Below are 25,199 nucleotides of genomic sequence, written 5' to 3'. Positions count from 1 at the left end.
CTAAAAACTGTATATCCGGACAAATCAATAGAGAAAGAGTATGTACAATTTCTAGACAGGTCTATTCGAAATTGCCCTGCCTCCACAATGTTTGTTTGACTCGTGAAAAAGTAACAAAATACAAATAAATAAATTTTAGAACGTTCTTAAAAATTAACAGTTCTTGTTGTCAAAACATAACCTGTTTTTTTCCAGTCGAATATTTGGTAAAAAACACGATTTAAGAATATCCTCCAAAACTAAATATATATAAACTCGGAAAATATAAATATAAATATATATATATACATATATATATATATATATATATATATATATATATATATATACATATATATACATATATATATATATATATATATATATATATATATATATATATATATATATATATATATATATATATCAAAACTGGCAACAATACTTTTTAAATTTTTTTATATTACTTGTAGAGCGTTTTATGTACTTTGTTGCAAGTTAACGTCTAAAAACTGTATATCCGGACAAATCAATAGAGAAAGAGTAGGTACAATTTCTAGACAGGTCTATTCGAAATTGCCCTCCCTCCACAATGTTTGTTTGACTCGTGAAAAAGTAACAAAATACAAATAAATAAATTTTAGAACGTTCTTAAAAATTAACAGTTCTTGTTGTCAAAACATAACTTGTTTTTTTCCAGTGAAATATTTGGTAAAAAACACGATTTAAGAATATCCTCCAAAACTAAATATATATAAACTCGGAAAATATAAATATAAATATATATATACATATATGTATATATATGTATATATAAATATATATATATATATATATATATATATATATATATATATATATATATATATATATATATATATATATATATATATATATATGTATATATATATATATATATATATGTATATATATATATATATATATATATATATATATATATATATATATATATATATATATATATATATATATATATATGTATATATATATATATGTATATATATATATATATATATATATATATATATATATATATATATATATATATATATATATATATATATATATATATATATATATATACATATATATATATATATATATATATATATATATATATATGTATATATATATATATGTATATATATATATATATATATGTATATATATATATATATATATATATATATATATATATATATATATATATATATATATATATATATATATCAAAACTGGCAACAATACTTTTTACATTTTTTTATAGTACTTGTAAAGCGTTTTATGTACTTTGTTGCAAGTTAACGTCTAAAACCTGTATATCCAGACAAATCAATAGAGAAAGAGTAGGTACAATTTCTAAAAAAGGTCTATCCGAAATTGCCCTCCCTCCAAAATGTTTGTTTGACTCGTGAAAACGTAACAAAATACAAATAAATAAATTTTTGATGTGTTTTTAAAAGTTTCTTTGTGTATCCCCCCCCCTGGCCAAACGAACATAACCCTCCTTCCCCCTGAACAAAAATCCTGGAGACGGCACTGGTCTAATCTATATCCAACATGCATTGGAAAAGAGTTCCCACTTGTATCAATTTATAGTATCTAAACAAAAAAATATCAATGATGAAAATTTCTTCCCTGTAGAAAATCTAATTTTACGGCCATTTTTCCTATATCCCTTTATCAGGGGGTAGGTAAGATCTTCAGGCCTTTTTGAACCCTGTAGGAAAATCTTTGGAAAAGATAAATAAAACAATTGCAATTAAGATTCAATTACGTGCGTAGTGATATAAGACTGACTTATGAACGTACATAATTATTTTATTCGACCAACTGTATAACTAGATTATCAGCAATCTTGTATCATTATGATTATTTCCTATTTTAAATAATCTTATTCTTTTAACCTTGAATAGAAGAATCTGAAAAAATGGAATAATCATCCAAAACATTGAGAAAAATATCATTTGATAGTACATAATTATTTTAAGCTCCGTTGTAGTCAGGCAACCCCATCTACGATGCCCAAAAAGTTAATTAAGTAAAAATGTAACAATGTAAATTAAATTTAGAATAATTTTTTAAAAAGATGAAAAAAAAATCAAGCAAATTGGGTGATTTTAAACTGGGGTCGCGTTTTAAAAGCTCTCATTTATATAAAAAAAAAAAGATAGCTGCACTTTTATTTGAGACGTCAGGTGTTTGAAATTGATTTTTAAGAGATTTTACGAAAATTTTCACTTCATTTCCATAACATAAGACTTCCACTTTTAACCTGAACCTACTAGAACAAAAAGGACAAAACATCCTTCATTTTTAAATGGAATATAAATGCTCGTTTGACAACCATCCCGGAGAATATAGGTAAGTTATATGAGTAGAACTGGCGCTAGTGTCGGCAAAAAAAAACATAGCCTACCATCTAGCGTTTGGCATCTCAGCATTTGTTAAACTTTTCAGTCAGGACCTGAGATATGATACTGATTACTAGATTAATTTTGCCAACTATGCCAATTGAATTACACTGAAAAATAGCAGAAACACCAAAGGCTAAATGATGATGATGTTTATTGTCGGCACTAGCACCAGTTTCTATTCCTGTAAGGTGCCCATACTCTTTGGCCCCTCCCCAAAGGAATGACCGTTGCCTACTTTTATCCAATCAAAAATTTCTAAGAAAAGCTTTTAGATGTTAACCGTTGTTCTGATAAAATTTGCACCCTGTATATAAGACATTAAACCTCACATTCACTGCGTTAAGTCTACAATAGCTAGTTAATTCAGTGAATAAAAACGGACTCTCACTGCACACTGGGTAACTTTAATTAAGTAAGAAAGGAATTCCCTTAAGTACTGAAGAGGCATTGCCTTAAGAATCGCCTTAGATATTTCCCTTATAGCACTTAAGAGGCATTGCCTTAAGAATCGTCTTAGATCCTTGTTTGACCTATCATTTATCAGACAATAAGGTGTGCGAAAAAGGAGGCTTGATTACACTTCCTAGACCTATAATTAAAAAAAGGTTATGCATGGCATGATTCTAGAAAGGAGTAGGACTTATTCCCTGAAACGCTTCTTTAATAGCACATAAGTGTTCGTTTCCTGGTAAATTTTGCTTGACCGCTCTGTTGTTTGTTTCCTCATTTTTAACGGCTAAGCCGTTAGCCGTCAAAGATATTTAGCAGGTTGTATTAAAAAAGCCAGCTTTCGTTCTTTTTTTATGAAGAAGATACACGGTGTCTCTTGATTCTCCAAGATGGAGATATTCCTCCTTATGCCAATATAATACAGGGATTCAACTTTCACCACTCATAGTTTTTTGTTTTAATGTGTACAACCCATAGACAGTTCAAAACCCTTTTACGACATTTTTCAGAATAAAAAATTACAGGTAACCCCAACAAAAAAAGCCAGTCCATTTGATTATTTTAGTCCGTCTTCTTCTATCTTATTTAGTTGCGTTTTTTGACAATCCATTATTATCCCTAAATAGGTTTCATCCTCTTTTCTCGTTTACAGAAATACTAAAAAATTTGAGCTTCCGAACTGTGTGTTACACAGATCCTGTTCAGCCTTGATCGGCTATTTTGTTTTCAGTTAAGTCTAGTATAGTCAATAGTCTTTTGTTTTTTCCATACATCAACCGGGTTGAAGTCTTTCAAAAGTATTTTCAGTACGTTGGATCTTACATTGATTTGTATATTTGTGTCTCTTTTAGTAGACATACTTCTAGTAGTTAGATCTTTTAGTTGATGGTGTGCGGTACATAAAAAAGTTTCATGATCATCAATAAATGTTTTTACGCTTCTCGTCGTCGTGATCCCTTTTTTACTAGACGATCTGTGACATTATTTTTTAGCCATCAATAATTAAAAAAAAAGTTTAAGATGGTAGGCCTTGTTTTACGGATGAAAGATGACCAATTAACCAATTTGAGATGGACATTCAGGCAAAACATGAATATTGAGCTTTCTGACCACCCATCTGGGGCCCAACGATTAGGTCACTCCGAATTGGTGAGAAGAGGTCACATCGAAGGATTCAAAGTAAATTGCAGCTTCATGGGAGGGTATAGAGCGAATTTGGAATATACTTGGGTGGAGGAGGAGCATTGACCCCAAACAAATAATAAAATAAACGATTTGGCATTGTGTTCTTAAAGTTTTTTTGGGGTTTCTTTTTGGGATGACTGATAGCGTATTTGCGGGGAGATTTTGACCCTTTTGTGGAGTCTGAAGCTGAGTAAGTTAAGCTCATTTTGTCTTTTTTTTCTGCTTCTGTCCTCATTTTGATTGAACTTTCTTTGTTAATGTTGTATTGTAGTTAGTCCCTTAAATGCTATAGCCTTTGGGTGGTTTTTTGATGTACGGATTCTTTGCTAAATAGACCGAGTTATAATTACTATTGGAAAAAAGTTTTTGTTGTGGAACTGAGGAGCGAAGTTGAAACTTAAAACAAACAAAATTATTAATTCGCCGAACTTGCAAGATATGTACAAAACTAGCTTAAATAAGCCGTGATAGTTTCCAATGCCTATATGATTCTTTTTTTTTTACTAATTTGCTCTTATAAGCATACAAAGCTTACAAAATGATTCCGAATTGTCTGACTTTAAAGAGACTATTTCTCCGTTTTGACCAACCTCTCTTCCCTAGTGAAACATATCCTATTAGATTCCTAAATGTATCAAGATAGGACTGAAAACATTTATATATAATATATATAGATAGACAAGCTTTGAAGGCATTTCTGCAATTTTTATATGAGAAAAACCCCTGAACAAGGCCTTTTACTAACTAATTTTTAGTTCTGAGATAGACTGACTTACCTTTAACTTTTTTGGCATAGTCTTCAGGCTTGTGGAGATACATTGCTGCTGCATCCCCATTTAAAGGATCAATAGGATTAGGATATGTCAACAGCTGGGGTAGAAATGAATCAAATATATTGGACAAGTCTAAAAAAAAAAAACTCAGTGGTATATAAAAAACAGAGGGAGTTGAATCCAGCCTTTCAGACCGACCAATGTTTTTATAGGAGGATCATCCCCAGAACAGCCCAAAACGGTCATCGGTGAGGCAACTAGTCCAAGCAGCAATAAAATTTAAAAAGAATCGACCTAAGTAACAACGACATAAGTAACAATTCAACAGAACGTAATATACGAAATACATCATAAACACACACAATTACTCATGGAACTAATAAATTTGTAAAAACTAAATTTAAATGTATTATGAATGAATTCAATTATTTCATTTACAATGCACGCTACTCATGTTAGCTAACTCTTGTTCAATTTCCATCCATATTTTTTACTCATACCGCAAAGATTAACTTAAGACTCATTTGCATTGGGATTCTACTAGCCAGGATTTGGCTAACAATAATTTTGGCCGAAAGTAAAGTGCTATAATCAGTTGAAAATTAATTTGTTTACAATAGATTTAGCTATAGTCTAGAAATAGATCTAGCCAAAACTGAAGTTCCATCAATCTGAACTTAGTTAAAGCTGAGCCAATCAGATTTTTTTTTTCATAATGGCTAATATCTCAATCTTACCCAGATTAATAACAAAAGATCTTATAGTTTACATAATATCTTATAGTAATTTCTATCTCTCGTTACATTGAAATTACAAACAGGAGCCTAAGACTTCTTCTTATTTTGAATAGTAGAGCAAATTTCAGAAAATAAAGCAGCTAAGTGAGTCAAATATTGCGCCATTCCCTAGCTAAGTTCACCAATGATAATACTACTACTAAAGCTAGGGCTACTACAATTAATAAATATTTCAGTTATTATGAGCAAGCGTTCGTTCTTTATTATAATTACGTAAAAACTATGACGCCATTTATTATCTAGTGTATGAAACGAGTTCTTTGTGAAAATATTGATTTAAAAAAATGATTATACTTAAAAAAAAATCAATTACAAAGAGCGCTGGATGTTGCAATTTCCTTTCAAATGAGTCATTAAACAGCTCTCTATGATGATCTAGTGTCCCACTATTTGAGATAAAAAAAAGTAAAAAAAAGATGCCGTATATGTAGAATATCATAATTCAAGCAACTTCTCTTCTTTTCAAAGCCAATAGATTTTACTCGTTATTCAAGCCAAGGGACGGTAAGTTTCATATATAGGGGGTTTCGAACAAGGGGGTTTTGATAGTGTACTTTTTGTTTTGATCTGACACTATTTTCAGGAGTTATAGTCTATATTTGTTATTATTGGACGCGATCATCTCTTACTATTACAAATAGGGTCTAAATTAATCCAGATTTTAATTAGCCTGACCCCCAGTATTATTTACGATACTAATTACACCAAAAGGTTTATTTTTGAGCTCGCTAAGACATCTCTCACGGCTTAAAAAATTGACAAAAGCGGGTTTTACTTGGAGTCCATTTAAGTCACCAGATGAACAAAAAAGAAATCTTTACTTAAATTTATTACAAGAGAAAAACCTGTTCAAGGATAACAAACACATCTATATCTTACCTTAGTATTGGATGTGATCTTCTCTTACTAGGTTGCTAGCTACCGCTGCAACTCGGATAGAGGGAAAATGGAATTACAAGAAGTGAAATACTAGCAGGAGCTATTAGAGTACTGCTCAAGAAAATTTGTACGACAAGAGAAAAAGGTACTACATGACATTTGAGATACAGACAAAACACGAGATAATTACGAAATTAGTTAGCTTCAGTTTATGAATTATCCATTACGAGTGGTGATATCTGATGTGATATCTGGTGGTGATACCACAAGTTAATACCGTCTTCGGGAAGCACTGAGTTTCCATATTAAAAATCTTATTGTTAATGAGCCTTTTGCAGGTTTACTATATATCTAAAATACAACACCGATTTTTTTTTTAACGAAAAATTAACCAAGTTCTATATTCACTGAATGCTCTATACACAAATTTAATTAAAAATGACCTTACGCAATATTATAAAAAAACCAATAGATATTAAAAGAACCTGTCACAAATAGACCTATAAGATCAGCAGCGAAAAAAGCTAGGCTGGCATTAGAAACGTGTTTGTAAATCAAATTCTTTCATTTCAATGAATTGCCTCGTTTCATAACAATTTATTTATCAGTCCTGGTTGAACTTCGCTGAGGTAAGGATGCTGGGCCTGTTTTGAAAAACTGTCCACTTTAATTTTATTGATTTTATTCCTCTTCTAAGTTGTTTTTTCTTATTTGTATTGCTGAGGATGGCCCTTGGACATAGGGCCGAAATATTCATTCTAATTTGTTTCCCACTGTCTGAAAAAAAAATCCCTAATGTTCTTCTTGTTTTTGGCGTTAGTGGGTACTTTTTATTCAAATTATAAAATAATCTTAGTTTTTTCAATGCCCCCCCCCCCTGATAAATTTAGTCACGGTGGCCAATGGCTAACTTCAGATTTGCGAGTTAGAACCACCTGTTTTGTCCAAGTGTTCTAAATTCAAAATTTAAGATTTTTCAAAACAGGCGGGTGTTTATTGTTAAACTTCTGTGAAATTAAGAGGGTTAAATTTTCCGATTCAAAAACTAATTGGAGTAATAGTATTATATTTAATAGTATTAATATTCAATATTATGTTTTAATATTAATATTTAATATAATACAATATAATAATACTAATTGTAATATTTAATATTTATAAAATTTATTTATAATTTATAATATTATAATTTAATAATATTTAATATAATATTAACATTTAATGTTATTTGTATAACCATTCAAAAAGATTGGGAGACAGCAACAAAAGTTAAAGAGCAATTGGAAAGTTTTGAGGAGTCGGGCAATACAGAAGCGAGTCAAATATTTGCCTATGTGAAGAGCTAGCAATGGTATAATCGGGTGACCGATAGAGCTGATTTCACAAGGCCATATAAAATATGGCTTTCACCATCAGATTTAGCACCTGATAGAATTAGGCTTGTGATTAATTTGAGTCCGAATGAAATAAAAATAATAATGGAGAACTTACCATAAAGGGCAGTCCAGGCTTGATTGATTACGTCTAGGCAAACTGTGCCAGAAACTTCGTCTATATTTGGATGATATACTTTATTCATAAATCCAATGGATGGGGACTTGAAAGGATAATGCTCTGGCAAGTGCACTCGGACCTTCCAGACTCCCCCTTCATATGAAGCTAAGATAATTGTAAATAATAATTAATGTGACAAATTGACAGAATTACTCCAGAAACTATTAATGATGACAAAGATCTACCAGTTTATGGCATTGGAAAGAATAAAAATAATAGATGAAAAGCAAGATGGCCATAAATTGCATTAAGAGAGATAGAGAGAGAGGTCGGGGTGTAAAAAGGAGATGAGCATTAGAGACATTTCTTTATTTGTTTGGAAAGAAAAAAGAGCTGTTAGATGCAACACACAATAATGAACATACTTGCACATATAGGGGGTAGTGGGAGAATTCTTCAAAGAACGGATCTAAAGAACCTAGGGCAAACTGAGAAACCGCAGGCCCACAATACTTTTGGGGGAGTAATCCCCCCTTAAAATAATTTTGGACTCTCCCTAAATATCAACGTAGTATGATACATTAATTCTAGGAAACAGTAAATTATCTTGTTTACAAGGTTGGAACCATGATAGGTTCTTCAAAGTATTTACCAGTTTGACCTTTATTCACCAATATAACGATAAACAAAAGTTTAAATAGGGAAAAAATCATTTTAATAGACAGTGACAAATTTCACGAAAATACTAGATATTTCTGTCACACATGCAATGACAATCATCAGTAGCAATACCGTCATCAGTAGGAGTATTACTGCTAATGACGATCACTGCATATGTGACCAAATTATCTTGTATTTTTGTAAAATTTATCACTTTCAATTAAAAGGATTTTATCCCTATTTGAACTTTTATTTATCGTCACGGAAAGGCTGTGTGGTCTTCAAATATATATACTTCACAAATATAGTTATATTCGAATTTTTTTAATGTCAACGAGCTTACTTTATACACTAATTATTATTTCAGCAACAGGACTTATTTTCATCTTACACTTGCGTCCTTATAATCGAACTCTGTAACATAACTGATTCTCGAACGGTTGAAAAACAGCAAAAGTTATTTTGCCATGGACCCGTGTGAATTTGAGCATTGAATTTGTTAAGGGAGAAGGGACTGGGATTCAGTTGCGCAGTAGGGACTCTCATTTATAAAAAGACCATTGAATGGCGAATCAAATAGCATACTTATCTGTCAGCAAATTAATCAATTCTCAATTGTGTTGCGAGAGCAACACTTTGGTTTTGTCGTGTTTTTTTTTTGTTGTTCCTAGCACCCCGATTTCAGCTTATTGCTAGAAAGTGGTAAGGGTCTAACCTCTGCGGTTTTTACGGAAAGTGTGGACCTTAGGCCGGATTGATGAATATGACTTTACATTTTGGAAAGCTTCGTAGAACTCTTGCCTGGGGCCAAAAAGGATGGTGAAGTGAAGAGGAGTTGTATAGCCTATGTCAGAGAGGACTATCTGAAGTTATGCAGCCAAGCTTTCGTTTCATCAAACCATGTTTCTGCTTTCGAGTGGAAAGCTCCGTTCTAGCAGGCAAGCAGGCAGGCACCAGTTTCAAATTGAAGATGGACTAAAATCTATAAGTGTTAAATATATGCGACAGTTACCCTGCACCACAGCCAATATATCTTCTTTGAGTGATAAATAGAAAAATTTAGAGAAGCAAAAAAGCTACCTTTTCCCACGGGTCCGAAAGTGCTGCCGTGATTTCGGCTGAGCTTATCATTCAGTTTTTCGCACTTGGGATTGCGGTAGAGAAATGGTATCAGATGTGCCTCTTAAACTTTAAAAGTTCTCTCATTGCTAAAGAAATTAGAGTTTATCCTTTGCTCCTTTCTGAGTGATGACGTTAGAAAGTTGGCCTACGGCAAAAAAGTCAACTTTTGAAGTAAGACAGATAAATTTTTTTTGACGGCAGTCGATAGCTTTTGATGAGCTGATCAAAGTATATGTCATCCATTTTTTTGTACAAAAATTCCTTCATGAGATATACCAGTTTGAAAGTTTAAAGGGGTTGACAACTTCAGTAGTAAGGTACACACTGAAGCCAAAAATAGGCCGATACCAATTGTGAGACATATAGGGGAGTTGTAAGCAACAGTCGGCTGTTAGCTCATAATCATCCTCGGCAATGAGGGGTTCGCAACTCTTACTAGTTGGTGCACCTATTTTTTGTTTCCGTTGTATTTGATGGTAAGACCAATTTGGTTCCAGTGGTAAGACATGTAGGGGACTTGTAAGTAATAATCGGCTGTAAGGCTACAATCATCTTTAGCAATGAGGAGTTTGCAACTTTTGTGAGTTGGTGTACCTAGTATGTATTTTAGCATCCTTACAGATTAACAACTTCAGCGTTTAGTCGCAGCGAGGAAACAAAACCAAAGTGTTGCTCTCGCAACACTTTACTCGGCGAAGCCGAGCAAAGGTTGCCGCAACACCTCACGTTGCCCATGCAACGTAGATCTAGTTTAATTTACCAACATAATTTATCCTTGATAGTTCAAAGTTCATTTATTCAACGAAAATTTTGAGCAAAAGACAAAAACACAATCATAGACAGATAATAATTTGTTGCAAAAAAGCCACGATCATTGGCAACACAGAAAATAATATTCTAGACGCTTAAAAAAACAATTCAGTAAAATACACAAACTAAAACAGAAACAAACGCCTAATTCGCATTAAACAATATTCTAAGCACTGGTCCCCCCCCCACAAGGCTCTAAGATCTGGAATGCAGGGAGAGAAAAGGAAACACACCCTAAAAGCAAAAAGAACGGCAAACTGCCGTCAACCAGAGTGAGCATGCTTGTCACCAAGCCAGAGAGATGTGTTAAACACACACAAAAATATAGGCTTCCAATATGACCAAGGACATCCATCTAAGAGGGGCATAAAAAAAAAGAAAAAGAGGCAATTACTTAGAAGCAATTACGTAGGAATGGCTTAGGAGCAGATAGACTTGTTTCAAAACGTAAGAAAAGTTTGACATCGATTTAATGGGGCATAAGACTGAATTAAGAAAGAGGATTTGTAAAACCTAGAATTTTTTTTTAAGTTTCCTATGAATTCCACGACCCCTAAAATATTTTCTTTTTAATTTAACTAACCTGATGCATGAAGGGGAGATTGTTCATCAAAAGAATATCAAGAAAAAGATACACTGATCTTATAAACAATTAAAGAGAACCACTTGAAGTACAGTTGGCAGTACATGACAGTTCAGAGCAAGCCTGAAAAATCAGAGCAAGAAAATCAGAAATCTCGACTTTTTAAGTTCACAGCCAGGCAGTTAGAACTAAATCAAAGATCTATCATCTGACACAAATTAAATGTTTCAACAAGGATCTCAGGCTCAATTCTGACGGCAGCACTGATTGGCCTGTTATCAGGACAACAACTAGAACGTTCTCAAACAGTGGTGGCGATCTAAGTTTTTGGCAGGGAAAGATTAGGCATGACAAAAAGCGGGTTTCTTTTGATTAATAATCCCAATAACAAGGTCATTAGCACGAATAAAGAGCAGAACTGTCCCTAGAACTGAACCTTACAGGAAACCAAACTGAACTTCAGACGGTCTGCACAAAAGACAATCTAATGGAGACTGCCTTTCAGTGCTGCCTATTCAAAAAAGGTAGGGAGGGGCAAGAATTGCAGGGGGACGATCAAATAGTCATGACAAAATAAGAAATAGCAATAAAAAAGAAATGCGAAGGTATTTTAAAAGTCTAGAGGAGAGCAATTGCCCCCCCCCCTAATTGGCAGCCCTACCGCCCTTCCAAAGAAACATCAGTCAAATCAAGCTTTGCAGACATCCAGAATTAGCAGCATAAATCAAACCAGAATCAATAGCTGAATACTGAAATGTCTAAAGAGTTATACAGCCATGTTGTATGGGATACTTGGCTCAGAAAAAAACTGAAATTTATGTAAAAAAGTTTTGCTTACAAAACGCTAAGTAGGCAGGAGAGCTTAGTCTTTTTAAAAATTCTAACAAATCCGCTCAATAAAGCTATTAGTTGATAACCAGCTAGATCATTTCTAGGTCAACTTTTTCATAGGATAATGGCTTGAACTCGCTTAGGTCAAACGAAGAAAAACTTCTGACATTCAAAAAACAAATTCAAATTTTTTAAAGGTAAAAAAATCTAAGCAAGAATGAATTTAACTAAGTTGGGGATTTTACATTCAGGGGTGAATGACAATAAACCCTTTAACCAAATAACAATATTAGTTGTTTCTACCTGAAAAACTAATTCAAGAGCCATTGGCTTTAGGCAAGATGGGTGGTGAAACCCTTTGGAAATGGGTTTCGAAAAAGAGAAACTGAGTGAAGAAGCAGTTGGCTTCCCAACATTAGCAAAATAAGAGGCACAGCCGTTCCTAGGGTCGGTGGTGCCTTGGGAAAAAAAAAATACTTACACCGCCCCTCCCAACTCAAATATAACAAAAAAAGGCCAAATCAAAGAGAAAAAATTGATCAAAGTGGGCAACCCTCCCGCCGCAGCGCTCCCCCCAACCATGGCTCCCGGGTCAGCTGTCCCGGTTGCCTCCCCCTTTGAACGGCTTTATTAATAGATTTGAACTTTCAAAACACCTTGAACAATGATAATGATGGAACAGATCGCCTGCCAAATTTTTTTCCAATATACTTTCCACATCTTGAAAGTAAAGCGATTTCGAAATCAAAAATAAATATTCCTATAGATTTTGAAACGCTAAAGAGAAGCATCAACAGCAATTGACAATGACTTTGCTGACATGTAAGATTCTGAAACTTTATTTTTCCTTCTCTAGCTTCTAAGAAGGCTTGGGTGACCCATGAATTCAGGGGAAAATATCTTTTCGGCCTAAAAGCACAAGGGGCAAAGTACATACACCAGCATAACAAGCTTTAGAAGATGTTTAGAAGAAATCGAACTGTGAGCAAAAATCCATTTCTTTTTCAAAAATGTCTCACAAATTCACTGTTAGTCGGGATTTGAGAAGGGTTGACTCAATCTGATTAAATTTAAAGAAACCAGAGAACAATTTTTGAAAAAAAAAAAGTGTAGAGTAAGAACATTTCCATACAGATTGTAAGCAAAACAATTCATACTTTTATTTCAAGCCACATTCACATTTAAAACCATCATAACTGTAGTTGACACAGAACACATAGTACTTGCTGAACACTCAAACTAGCCCATTTCTAAGTAGCAACTGTTTCTGTATTTTGAAGTGTGGAAGCAATAAGAAATTAAGGAAGTTAAAAGCCAAAATTCTGCAAAAACCTCCCATACATTTCAAGCCCAATACTACAGAGGTTCAAACATAGAGGAGCATTACCGGCTGTATTTTTTTGAAGTGGATGGGGTGTAAGCACTGTTTGAGGAAGGGTGTATCAAGGGTATTCTGATGGGGAGGATATTTCAAGAACAATAAACTTAAAAAGTGTTGTTTTTTAATAGATTAGAATATTCACCCATGGGGAGTGGCTCCTTTGGACCAAACTGAATGGAATTCCCCTTTCCTTAATATGTGCAGATGACAACAACTTGATTTTGTATAGCCCATCCTGGTTAGCACAACAAAATACAGGCATGCAATTCTCTTGCTCAGCAATTATTTTCTCTTTTACATATATATAACAAATGTGATTGGACTGACAAATTTTCATTATGCTCCTCTATGATAAACTATTTTTTCATTCCTTAGTAAATTTTTAATACTTGCATTCTAAAAAAAAAAAAAAACACGACAAAATTAAATAATAATAATTTATTTATAACCCGCAAACAAATACAGGGTAAAAGCGAAGTACTAAGAGAAACGAAAGGCAAAAATACAACACAAAAACTCTGCAAATGAGCAAAAAGACAGATGAGTTACTAAACAGAACTACTAATTGTCTATACTCACTTCCTTTTGGCCCAAAAAATTTGACAGCAAACTCATTGAGGCCTCCAAGAATGGTTACTTCATATTTGTTTTCAATCCTGTAAAAATTCAAACAAATTAAAAATAAGGAAGGTAAGATGTTAAATGAACTAAACAAAATAGCACAAGTATAGACTATTGGTGGTTATATAGCTAAAGCAATAGAATCATAATCAGTGCAGCACCATCCAGCTCTTGTCTAGGAAACCAACAGAGAGTAAGTGAATCAAAGAGCAACACGTTCAAAAATGCCTTACAAGCATGACTCATTGCTGGTATGAATGAAACGCCAGTCTTACTCATTTGCTCTCCATGCATGAGTCATGATTTTTCCCGGAGTAGAATCCTGAGTGAGAAATGAGGGAGTAGGGAAATTATCATGAACTCATCAAGTGTGTATTGGGGATGAACAATCATCATTGGATCAGGTACCAAGTGAGGTTCCATTTGGAATTGTTTTGGCCTTATGCTCAGTTTCTGTGTTTTTATTCTACTATGTGTATTTTTTTGTTTTTTATTATGTTGTGTGTATTATTCTTTAATTGTATTTATGTAGTTAACGAGCTAATGGTTAAAGTTGCTGTTTTGATATAGTAAACAAATAAACAGCCTAGACTAGGACTATATCTAGGCATTAGGATAGGGGCTCAGTCAAAGTAAAACTGGAAGTAACTCTGAAAAAACTTGAATCTAGTAAAGTTAGAAGTTGACTAGGTAAATTAACAGGGCATCACAGTGCCCTGTGATAGGACCAAATATAGCCCAATGATGTGCGAAAAAGCTTGTTGATTTTGAGGATTTGCAAAATTTTTGTACTTATTACTCATAAGTACAAAAACAGTTAATTCATAAAGCCAAATATGGCCATTTTGAAAAAAAGAAATCAGTAAACTTTCATATGTAACCCAGGGCTATATTACCTGAAATAACGCTTGCCACCAACAAGGACGAATCCTCTTACTATACCAGAACATCTCCTTTACTATACTGCAAAATTTTATATCAGATAAGGGTCTAGTTAAACTTTGATTGAACTTCAAGGAATTTAGTTCAAGCATCCAGACACTTGCCCAGTCAGTAAAAGCATAAAGATGAACTTAGACAAACTTGCTACTTTGAGGGGTATCAACCAGGCCATTGAGGCCATGAGGGGTATCATATATATATATATATATATATATATATATATATATATATATATATATATATATATATATATATATATATATATATATATTGGCCTGGTTGATACCCCTCAAAGTAGCAAGTTTGTCTAAGTTGATCTTGATGCTTTTACTGACTGGGCAAGAGTCTGGATGCTTGAACTCGATTCCTTGAAGTTCAATCGAAGTTTAACTAGACCTTTATCTGATATAAAATTTTGCAGTATAGTAAAGGAGATGTTCTGGTATAGTAAGAGGATTCGTCCTTGTTGGTGGCAAGCGTTATTTCAGGTAATATAGCCCTGGGTTACATATGAAAGTTTACTGATTTCTTTTTTTCAAAATGGCCATATTTGGCTTTATGAATTAACTGTTTTTGTACTTATGAGTAATAAGTACAAAAATTTTGCAAATCCTCAAAATCAACAATACACACTTGATGAGTTCATGATAATTTCCCTACTCCCTCATTTCTCACTCAGGATTCTACACCGGGAAAAATCATGACTCATGCATGGAGAGCAAATGAGTAAGACTGGCATTTCATTCATACCAGCAATGAGTCATGCTTGTAAGGCAGACAATGGAACCCAATTTACTTGACATCTAGTCCCAATCACCCCCAATCCAATGGATTGGCTGAGAAAGTTGTAGCAATTACCCAATACACAATAAAAAAATCACAAGTTGCAAAAACTGACTTTCAGTTGGTGTTTCTTGAATATAGAAACACACTCATCCAGGGACTCATTTTGCCACTACAGTTGCTAATAAGCACTCACCAGGTCTACAGTCCCTTGCACCATAGATCAATTAACTCCTAAATTTGTTCTTAGACCTGAGTTTTTAATTTCAAGGTTAAAGGAAAGAGGAAAGTAAAGATATTATTATAACATTCATACCAAGGCTCAAAGTCCCTTGAAAATTGAACAGGCAGAGTAGAGATGGTGGATGGACCTTGGCAGCCAGGAACTATTGTAAAGAAAAAAAGTAGGATTCCTAAAGTAGGATTCCCTACTCATAATAGTACAGGTGTTGAATATTAAACAATACCAGCACAATCAAAAACATATTAACATCACAATTACAAATGATAACAATGTGAATGATTGCAATGATTTATAGTATAGTAATTAATTGTGAATGCTTACTTGCGCTTTCTTGAACGTTGCTGCATGTGCTATGCTTGCCTTTACATATTGCTTTTTTCTTGTAGGTGCCTGGATTAAATGAAATTCTTATCTTGATCATTACATGGTATCAGAAGTGGGATTTTGGCATTGAAATCTATTAGCATCACAATGGAGGTCCAGCAGCCATCCATCAATTGGGATGCCATATCCCTTGCAGATGAGTGGAACCGATTCGAACAGCATGCATGGCTGATGCTTATTGGACCACTGGCAGATAAGACTGAAAAGTCTCAGTGTCCATACCTCCTTATCTGGGTGGGATAAAAAGCAGGAAGATCAACAAATTCAAATTGGAAAAGACTGAAGCCAAAAAAGTTAAGCCCCTTCTTAAATATTTTTAAGATTATGCGAGCCCAAAGAAAAACGTGGTGTTTGCAAGATATATGTTCCAGAACAGACCAGTTGGAAATCAAATGTATTGAAAGATACATTACAGAATTAAAAATATTAGCCAAGCCATGTCTTTACACAGAAAAAGATCAGATGATACGTGACCGCATTGTGTGTGGAATCAGAAATCAAGCCATTCAAGAGAAGCTGTTGGCAGAAGGGGACTAATTAACCTTAGAGAGTGCAGTGTTTAGATGTAGAACCCACGAAACGACCAAGCTCAGTTGAAATCATTTTGTGAGGGTAAAGCAATGCCCATTAAGCCAGAAGTGGATGCTATCACATGGGGTACCATCTGGAACAGTAGCTAAACTCCGAAATCTTCTACAAATAACCCCAAGAGTAGAGAATGCTGTTTTTGTGGCCATATTCAGCAAATCATTCATGCCCAGCAAAAGGGAAAATCTGCACTCATTGCAAAAAACCAAATCATTTTGCAAAAGTTGGTTGTAATAACAAGAATGTTAGTACCATTGATGAAAAAACAGACTCAGCTGAAGCAGGAATGGATGATGAAGATACAGTCTTCTTATATGCCATCAAGAGAGATAGTGGCGAAGATGAAGCCCTTGTTCCATGAAAGTTCAACAACCAACTGTTAGTCAGCTTTAAAATTGACACAGGAGCCCAAGCCAATGTCATTCCCAAGAACATCTTCAACAAGCTTGACCCAAAGCCAGATCTCTTACCAACAAACCAATGATTGACCAGCTACTGTAGAGTCCAAATCCGTGTCATTGGCACTTGCGACCTTCCCTGTAGCCATAAACAGCATACTAAAGGGTCTCACAAATTCTATGTGGTTGATTCAGCTTCTACTCCTATTGTGGGGTATTGATCCAGCATAGACTTGAACCTCATCAAACTGGTACTGAATATTAACTCTGAACAAACTAGCATAGTTGATGATTATGTATAGATCCAGTAGACCTCAACAAATGCATAAAGCACCCTTACTACCCCATACTTACTCTAGAAGATGTCACAGCCAAGCTGCATGGGGCAACTGTTTTCAGCAATATGGATGCCAGGTTGGGTTATTGGTCATTAGTCCTCTCCAAACTGCATCTAAGATGACAACATTCAGCCCAATATATGGGCACTATCGTTTCAAGAGAATGCCCTTTTCAGTGCAAGATGAATTCCAGCATCATATGGAAGAAGCCTTTGAAGGGCTGGAAGGCGTAGCCATCATTATTGATGATATTCTTCTGTATGGATCAAATCAAGAAGAACATGACAGAAGATTGAAAGCAGTCACAGAAAGAGCACTAAAGAAAGGCATGAAATTCAACAAAGACAAATGCAGTTTCAGTGCAAGCAGTATATGTTATTTTGGCCATATAGTTGGTAAAGATGGCATGAAGCCAGACCCAGAAAAACTAAGAGCAATCAAAGAAATGCCAAGACCTCAGTGTTGTGAAGAGCTACTTATGCTCCTGGGAATGGTGAATTACCTAGCAAAATATATACCAGACCTTTCTACCAGAAACAAAATCCTTCAAGACATACTCAAATCCAAGCCATTCTTGTGGAGCCAAGAAAATGACAACACTCTGATAGGACTTAAAGAGTCTATCCTAACAAGCATCTCCTTCTTCAACTACAAAAGCCTAAATGTGGAATTGAAGTTTGATGCTTCCAGTCATGCCTTGGGAGCACATCTCTGTTCTGATGGAGAGGTAGTGGCCTATGCATCCCACACACTCAGCAAAACTGAGCAGAAGTACTCTCAACTTGAAAAGGAGTTGTGTGCCATAGTATATGGATTCAAGCACTTCCATCACTACTTGTACGGAAGGCACGTGAATGCAATCACTGACCACCACCCTCTTGAAACGATTGTCTTAAACCCTATCCATAAGGCCCCCCTGAGGGTACAAAGGCTAATGTTACAGCTTCAACCATACGATTACCAGCTGCAGTTCTAACCAGGTTCAGAAATAGCAGTTGCCAATGCTCTCTCCCATCTGCATCTCCCAGATATCAACAAGAAACTGGAGACAGAGATAGATGTTTATGTACATGAGATTTAAAGACACTAAACTATAAGTAATAAGAAAATTGCACGAATTCAGGAAGAAACTGCCAAAGACAGTCAACTGAGGGTCCCGTTGAAAACCATCCACAAAGGATGGCCAAAGTGCAAAAAAACATGCCATTCAGAGGCACATCTGTTCTGGAACATCCAACATGTACTGTCAACTAATGAAGGAATCATATTCAAAGGGAAGAGACTGGTAATACCAAAGGCGTTGCAGCTAGACATCTTGAAGCAGCTCCATGTTACAGATCTTGGAGCAGAAAAACAAAATAACGAGCTAGAATGCTAGTCTACAGGCCAGGCATAAATGCAGACATTGAGGGATATGTCCACAGTTGTCAAACTTGTTCCAGAAATATGACATCAAACCAAAGGAGCCTATGATCAATCACGCAATACTGGCTCTTCCATGGCTAAAAGTCACATCTGACCTGTTCACACTAAACAGTAATGACTATCTCATGACAGTTGATTATTACAGTCATCTCTAAACTCAAAGCCCACTTTGCCAGGTATGGCATTCCATCTATTCTCATCTCTGACAATGGCACTCAGTATTCCACAGCAGAATTCCAAGAATCTGCAAAGACATGGGGATTCACTCACAAAACATCAAGCCCAATATATCCCCAGTCCAATGGTTTATGAAAAGAACAGTCAGAACAGCAAAGAATCTCATGACTAAGGCATCAGAAAATAATGAAGACCCATATTTAGGTCTGCTCAAATACAGAAACACACCTGTGGATAGGTTAGCCTTGCCATCTCAACTTTTAATGAGTTGTCAACTGAAGTCCCTTCTACCATGTACCTCTGGCCATTTAAAAAAGAAAGTGGTTAGCACATGTAAGTTCATGGAGAAACATATGCTCCTTCAAAAACAACAGAAGGATCACTACAACATGGCTTCTAGATTGTTGCCACCAGTAGAACCGGGGCAATCAGTTTATGTGCAGAAGACACCAGGTGGGAAGTGGAGCACAGCAAGAATAATTGCCCAATATGTGTCTCCTCAATCCTATGTAGTTGAGACAGAGGATGGATCCATCATCAGACAAAATAGAGTACATCTCTCAAACCACCAAGGAAACACCACCAAGACACAGGAGGTTGGTGGTCACACTGTAATGGCGTAAAAGCCTAGTGCCTTCTTGAGATTTATAGAGTGTAAGTGATACCTCTCTGTGTGACAAGTAAGGGTATGTGTGTACAAGTAGTACAAGGGTACAAGTAGATATGTGTAAGAGTACACAGTAGAGAAGTGAGCCCAGTGTCTTCTCCTGCTATGTACCAATTCAGTGATACCTTGTTATATGATGGTATGGTCCATTATTGGTAAATCCAGGAATCATGTTTTTTTATGAAAAGAAGGAAGATGTAATGATTTATAATATAGTAATTAATTATGAATGCTTGCTTGCACTTTCTTGTATGTTGCTGCATGTGCTATGCTTGCCTTTACATATTGTTTTTTTCTTGTAGATGCCTGGGTTAAATGAATTGCTTATCTTGATCATTACAATGCTGAAATTTCAGAAGTAGACCCAGAGATTTTAAACACAGACTCAAAGACCCCTTGTCCAGCACTACTGCCATCCCCACCAGACCAGCCAGCAGGCCTTCAACAGATGCCAGTTCCAACCTCTCTTAGCCAGAGATTTCTAACACTAGGCCAGAACATGATGCTGGCCATGGTTGCATCATAAGAATTACAACTGGAAGACAAAAGACAGCCAGAACTAATGGACCTATGAATTAAGATAACCTACCTTGGTGCAAGATGTTGTGAAAGGGCTTTTCTGTTTTTCTTGTGAAAATAAGAAAGATGTAATATCTAATATGCGTTTTGTTGCTTATTTTCTTTATTTGTTATGCTTTTTCTTATAGTTGTGGTTTTTTCAGGTTGTGTTCAAGGTTTCTTTGTTATAATATATGCTTAAATACATCTGGATAAGCTGCTTTACACTTTATGTTTGCCATCAATTTTGACCATTTGGAATTTTGATGAAACTGGACTTTCTCTCTCTGTACATGTTCTATGTATTGCAATCAAGAAAGGAATAAACAAGTTCAACAAACTGCATCAGCCAAAAGAGACAAGAATGTCAACTATTGGTGTTTTGTAAGTGCAAGAGAAAAGACGATTCCCCAAGTGTGTCTTTCCTCATGTTAGAGCCCCTGAAAGAATATTTTGAGACAGCCCCCCCCCCAGATACATTGGTGTTGCTTATTCAGGTGGTTGGATGAAAGCAGACAATTATTACTTTTCTATACAAAATTTTCAGAAGCAAGTAAATGTGACTTCAGAAAATCCTCTCCTATTGTTGCTTCTAGCAACAATCATGGATGTCATGTTTCAATTCAAACCATCAATCTTTGCAAGCAAAAATGTATCCACCTTCTCACTAGAACATGTATGTTTTATAGCTGTATAAAGCCAAAGAGTGTTACAATTCTTGGCTCCAACAAAATCCTGGTCAAACAATATTTGTGCATGATTTCACAGAACTTTCAAAAGCACCATTTATTCAAAAGAGTCCTCAGAACGTAATCATGAGGTTGGTTAAGACATGCATATGGCTGTTTGATCCAAATATATTTTCTCAGTCCAGTTTCCTCTCAGCATCTAGGCTTGACAAAGCTAAACCAGCAGAGGAACTGCAGGCTATAAGACCAGCAGCTCATGAGAAAACAGCTATTTCAGCAACCCCAAACAGTGAAACCATGCCTACAATTTACTGATGTATGCCAGTTGGAGGAGGGGTGCTAGAAAACATGGCAAGACCATAATCCTTACAGATACTCATCCCCCCCCCAAAAAAAAAAAGAGTTTGAAGCACAAACTCGGGAAATTTTAAAGAAGCCAAAGCTCCAAGCACATAAAAAGACAGCAAACACACATCATAAATAAGAAGAAATGACTAGTAGCAAGGACAAAGAAGAGTGTCTTGATGGAACTGAAGACTCTAATTGGTAATTTTACATTGGCAGTGACTCACAAAATAAACTCATTGAATATAGTTTTGAAGTTTAAGTTTTGGTATTCTTTGTTATAAAAAAGTAAAAACTTCCTTTTTTATTAAAGGAAAAATTGAATAAACTAAGAATGAATATGCTCTAGTGAATTATCAGTGCAGAAATGGCAAAAAATTATTTTTCCAGAGCAAGTTTATCAAGCTGAGGAAAACCAACAGACTAAATCACACCAAACACAAAACAGATACATCTTCACAGGTCACTGAAGGATCCAGAGGGGAGCATGGGCCCACATTTTTTTGGTACCATATCTCTTTTTTTCTCGTTTTTGCTCTTTTTTCACAATTATTTTGTCAATTGCCCCTCCCCCAAGATTTTGCTCATTAGTGCAGTTGTCACATTAGGCCTCCCCAAGATTTTTCTCTAGATCTGCCCCCTGTCACAGGCGGAAAAGAGAGAGGACCAGTATTTGGGAGTGACCATTCTACCTGTAATGCGAAGTGTTTGTATATATTTTACATTGGCAAAATTCTAGTTATTTTGTATTTTAAACATTACTGTTTGAATAAATAGCTGAAACATTCAGATATGTTGCCTATTCAGATTGGCTTCTATGCCATCTGCTTTAGCCACATGGGTGGGGCTATTCCAGACATATAAGAGCCTACTGATCTTAGCAATACATATATTTATCTTTATTCCCAAAGTTTTCATAGATTCATGCTTGAATGCCAGGTGTTTTTAACCCTGTGTATAAAAACCTAGCCTATTGGTTGAAAAATGGCCTCTTCTCCTCAACATAATATAACACATTCTAAATATTCTTTTGCTAGGTTAGTGTTGCAAATGCATTCCAGCTGCCCCGTTAATGAGGCTGTCTAAGGCTATACACAAACCTACTCATTAGGCTATGCATTCTTTATGATGCTTTTATTTGGCATTATGAGCCAAATAGCCTATTAATGAGACATAGGCATGAAAAATAATGCAAACCCACAAAAATTGACAAACTTTGTATATTGCCTAGGGCTAAGGCCCTATCTAGCTTTTAAGGGGGACACAGGTTGAAACAACTGAGATGCAGGTAAATGTTTAGTTTAGAGCACTTAGAAATGCTAATTCTAGAAGCCCATCCATTTTTTAGCTTTCTAAAATCCAGTTTTTAGTTTTCTAATATCCCCTTCAACAAACTAAAAATGTGTAAAGTGGGCAGGGTTTCAAAGCCAAGGGAAATGTAGGGGTAGTGCAATACGAGTTAAATTATATTTTAAATACTATTTCTGTATAGGCTGCATATAACTGTATAGGTAATGTTACCTATAAGGAAAAATGGACATTTGTTTTGTTTGCAAATGAGAGTGGATAATTACCATTAATGGATACATGAGTTTTGTAATTATCTTTTGACTTACTAGGCTACTAAACAGAAATTACCAGTGATGACTGGAAATAGTATTTAAAATACAATTTCATTCATATTGTACAACCCTAACATTTCCCTTAGGTTCAAAACCATGCCCACTTTACACATTTTTAGTTTGTCCCACAGAGGAGGAGGGTCTGCTTTGCAGCATAGTTTCCAGTTTAGAGTACTTGTGAGTTGTGACAAAACTAAACACTTACCAAGATGCATTCTGAGAATAGGCTAGATAAGAAATATGTAACTCAGGCTATATAGTGGCATATTAGGGATGGTAAAAGGTAAAGTATAGGAAGACTGCATGCAAAATGTGTTAACTAACATTATTCTGCATAGGCTACTATGAAGTAGGCCTGAGTTAAGTTAATTAATGTTAATTGACTGTTCTAGTTAATTGACTTCTTGCTATCTTGGAAAGGGTTTAGGTTAGGAAAATGAAACTTTCAGGGATGAATCTACAGACAAAAGTATGTCCAAGGAAGGTATTTTGAAGCAACTACCTTCACTCCTTATCCCTCTAGAGGGCCCTGACCTTTAAAAATATGTGTGTTATAAAAGTGAAACCTTGAAAAATAGATCTTCTGCTTAATTGAAGTATAACAAAATTGTTTTCAGCTTCATAACTTTGCTCAATTCCATTTTATAAGGTTTAAAAGATATGCAAATAAAAAGGTAAAGAATGCAGCATTAGACATTACAGTCCCTGTGGTGCTGATCTCCATTTCTTGACCCTTCAGCCAGGAAGTGCAATGGGGGACTGGGGGCCAACCATCCTGTGCTTTCACACACCCTTCCTGTTTACCTTCCCCAGATTTCTCCAGGTACCCATTTAGAGCTGGGTCAACTCTGGCTAAGCTTACAGAGAGTCATGCCACTGACCCTCATCCCAAACTCAAGAATTGTGTACACTGGGATTTTAACCTGTTTCCTCTCAGACAAAGGATCCTGAATCCAGCTCACCAGTCCACTTGGCCAGGACAGCTCTGGCTATAAAGAATCACAAAAAGTTAATCCTGATCAAATAAGTTTGTAAAAACAGATAATGATTCAAAAGCTGCTCCATTAAATGCGTCTTCTCTAGATAGCACACCAAACCACTTCGCCAGGATGGCAAAATGTATGCAAATACATTTCCTAAATTTTAAAAAAACATTGATATGGCTCAAAATTCTACTCAAATAACAGGAATTACATTTTCAGAACTAAAAGCAGAGAAAAAGCAACTAGTATCTGAAAATAAAATGTTGTTTTGTCAAAATTTCAATGGGTATAGACCTGTCATGTAGGCAAATTTCAGGGGCCTCTAGAGGGAGAAGGAGTGGAGATGGGTACTTTAAAATACCTTCACGGGACATACTTTAACCTGTAGACGCATCCCTGAAAGTTTCATTCCTAATCTGAACCCTTTCCGAGAGAGCAAGAAGTCAATTAACTAGAATTTTACCCCAAGATATACCCAGATAATGGGTCTCAGCTAGCCTATGCCTTTCCAATGCGAGAATAATTTAACATTCAGCCTAGACTTTTTGGCTTACAACTTGATCACATCCGTATCCATTCTTCGTTTAGTAGCACTAGGAGATGACATTTTGGTTTATAGCTTCCTTGGTTTAATTTAGAACAAAACAAGTACGAAGCTACCAACAAAAACGAAAGCCAGAATGATGAAAACAGTGAAATGCATAATCATGGCAAAACATTTGAAATAGATTGGCTTACACGCTAGCTAGCGACAATAAATTAGATACAAAAAAATCGGACTCTGGCTAATTCAAACCATCATATGAAATCACATTCAGCCAATCAAAGGCCTTCCCACTGACAAACTTACAAGGTTTCAAACAGTTCGTGGTAACGAACTGTAGTAGGGAGCGACCCGGCTCAATAGTAACTGAAACTCTAAAAAATGGAATATTAATCGAAACTCTAAAAATTTTGATACCAATAGTTACATCAAAAGAATCGCATTTTAATGCTGATTTTAAATATACAAGTTTCATCCAGATCAGTTATACCCATCAAAAATTACGAGCC

At 35.1% G+C, this 25,199-nt stretch overlaps 1 protein-coding gene across 1 annotated transcript in view; it reads right to left on the bottom strand.

Moving 5' to 3' along the window:
• The window catches only part of LOC136040952 (ubiquitin-conjugating enzyme E2 H-like), a 34,595-nt gene extending 9,742 nt beyond the window's left edge, over positions 1–24,853 (bottom strand). Inside the window, exons 1-4 of the mRNA XM_065725402.1 lie at positions 24,701–24,853; positions 13,962–14,038; positions 7,993–8,160; positions 4,829–4,957 (exon numbers count right to left, since the gene is read on the bottom strand). Coding sequence (XP_065581474.1) covers positions 4,829–4,957; positions 7,993–8,160; positions 13,962–14,038; positions 24,701–24,753 — 427 coding nt within the window. The 5' untranslated portion in view covers positions 24,754–24,853. The remainder of the gene's footprint in view (positions 1–4,828; positions 4,958–7,992; positions 8,161–13,961; positions 14,039–24,700) is intronic.
• Between the last annotated feature and the right edge of the window lie 346 nt (positions 24,854–25,199).

Source organism: Artemia franciscana, chromosome 21 (genome assembly GCF_032884065.1).
Source record: "Artemia franciscana chromosome 21, ASM3288406v1, whole genome shotgun sequence".
NCBI classification, from domain to species: domain Eukaryota; kingdom Metazoa; phylum Arthropoda; class Branchiopoda; order Anostraca; family Artemiidae; genus Artemia; species Artemia franciscana.
Note: the sequence above shows the minus strand (reverse complement) of the source record. Positions and strands in the feature narration are given on the sequence as shown.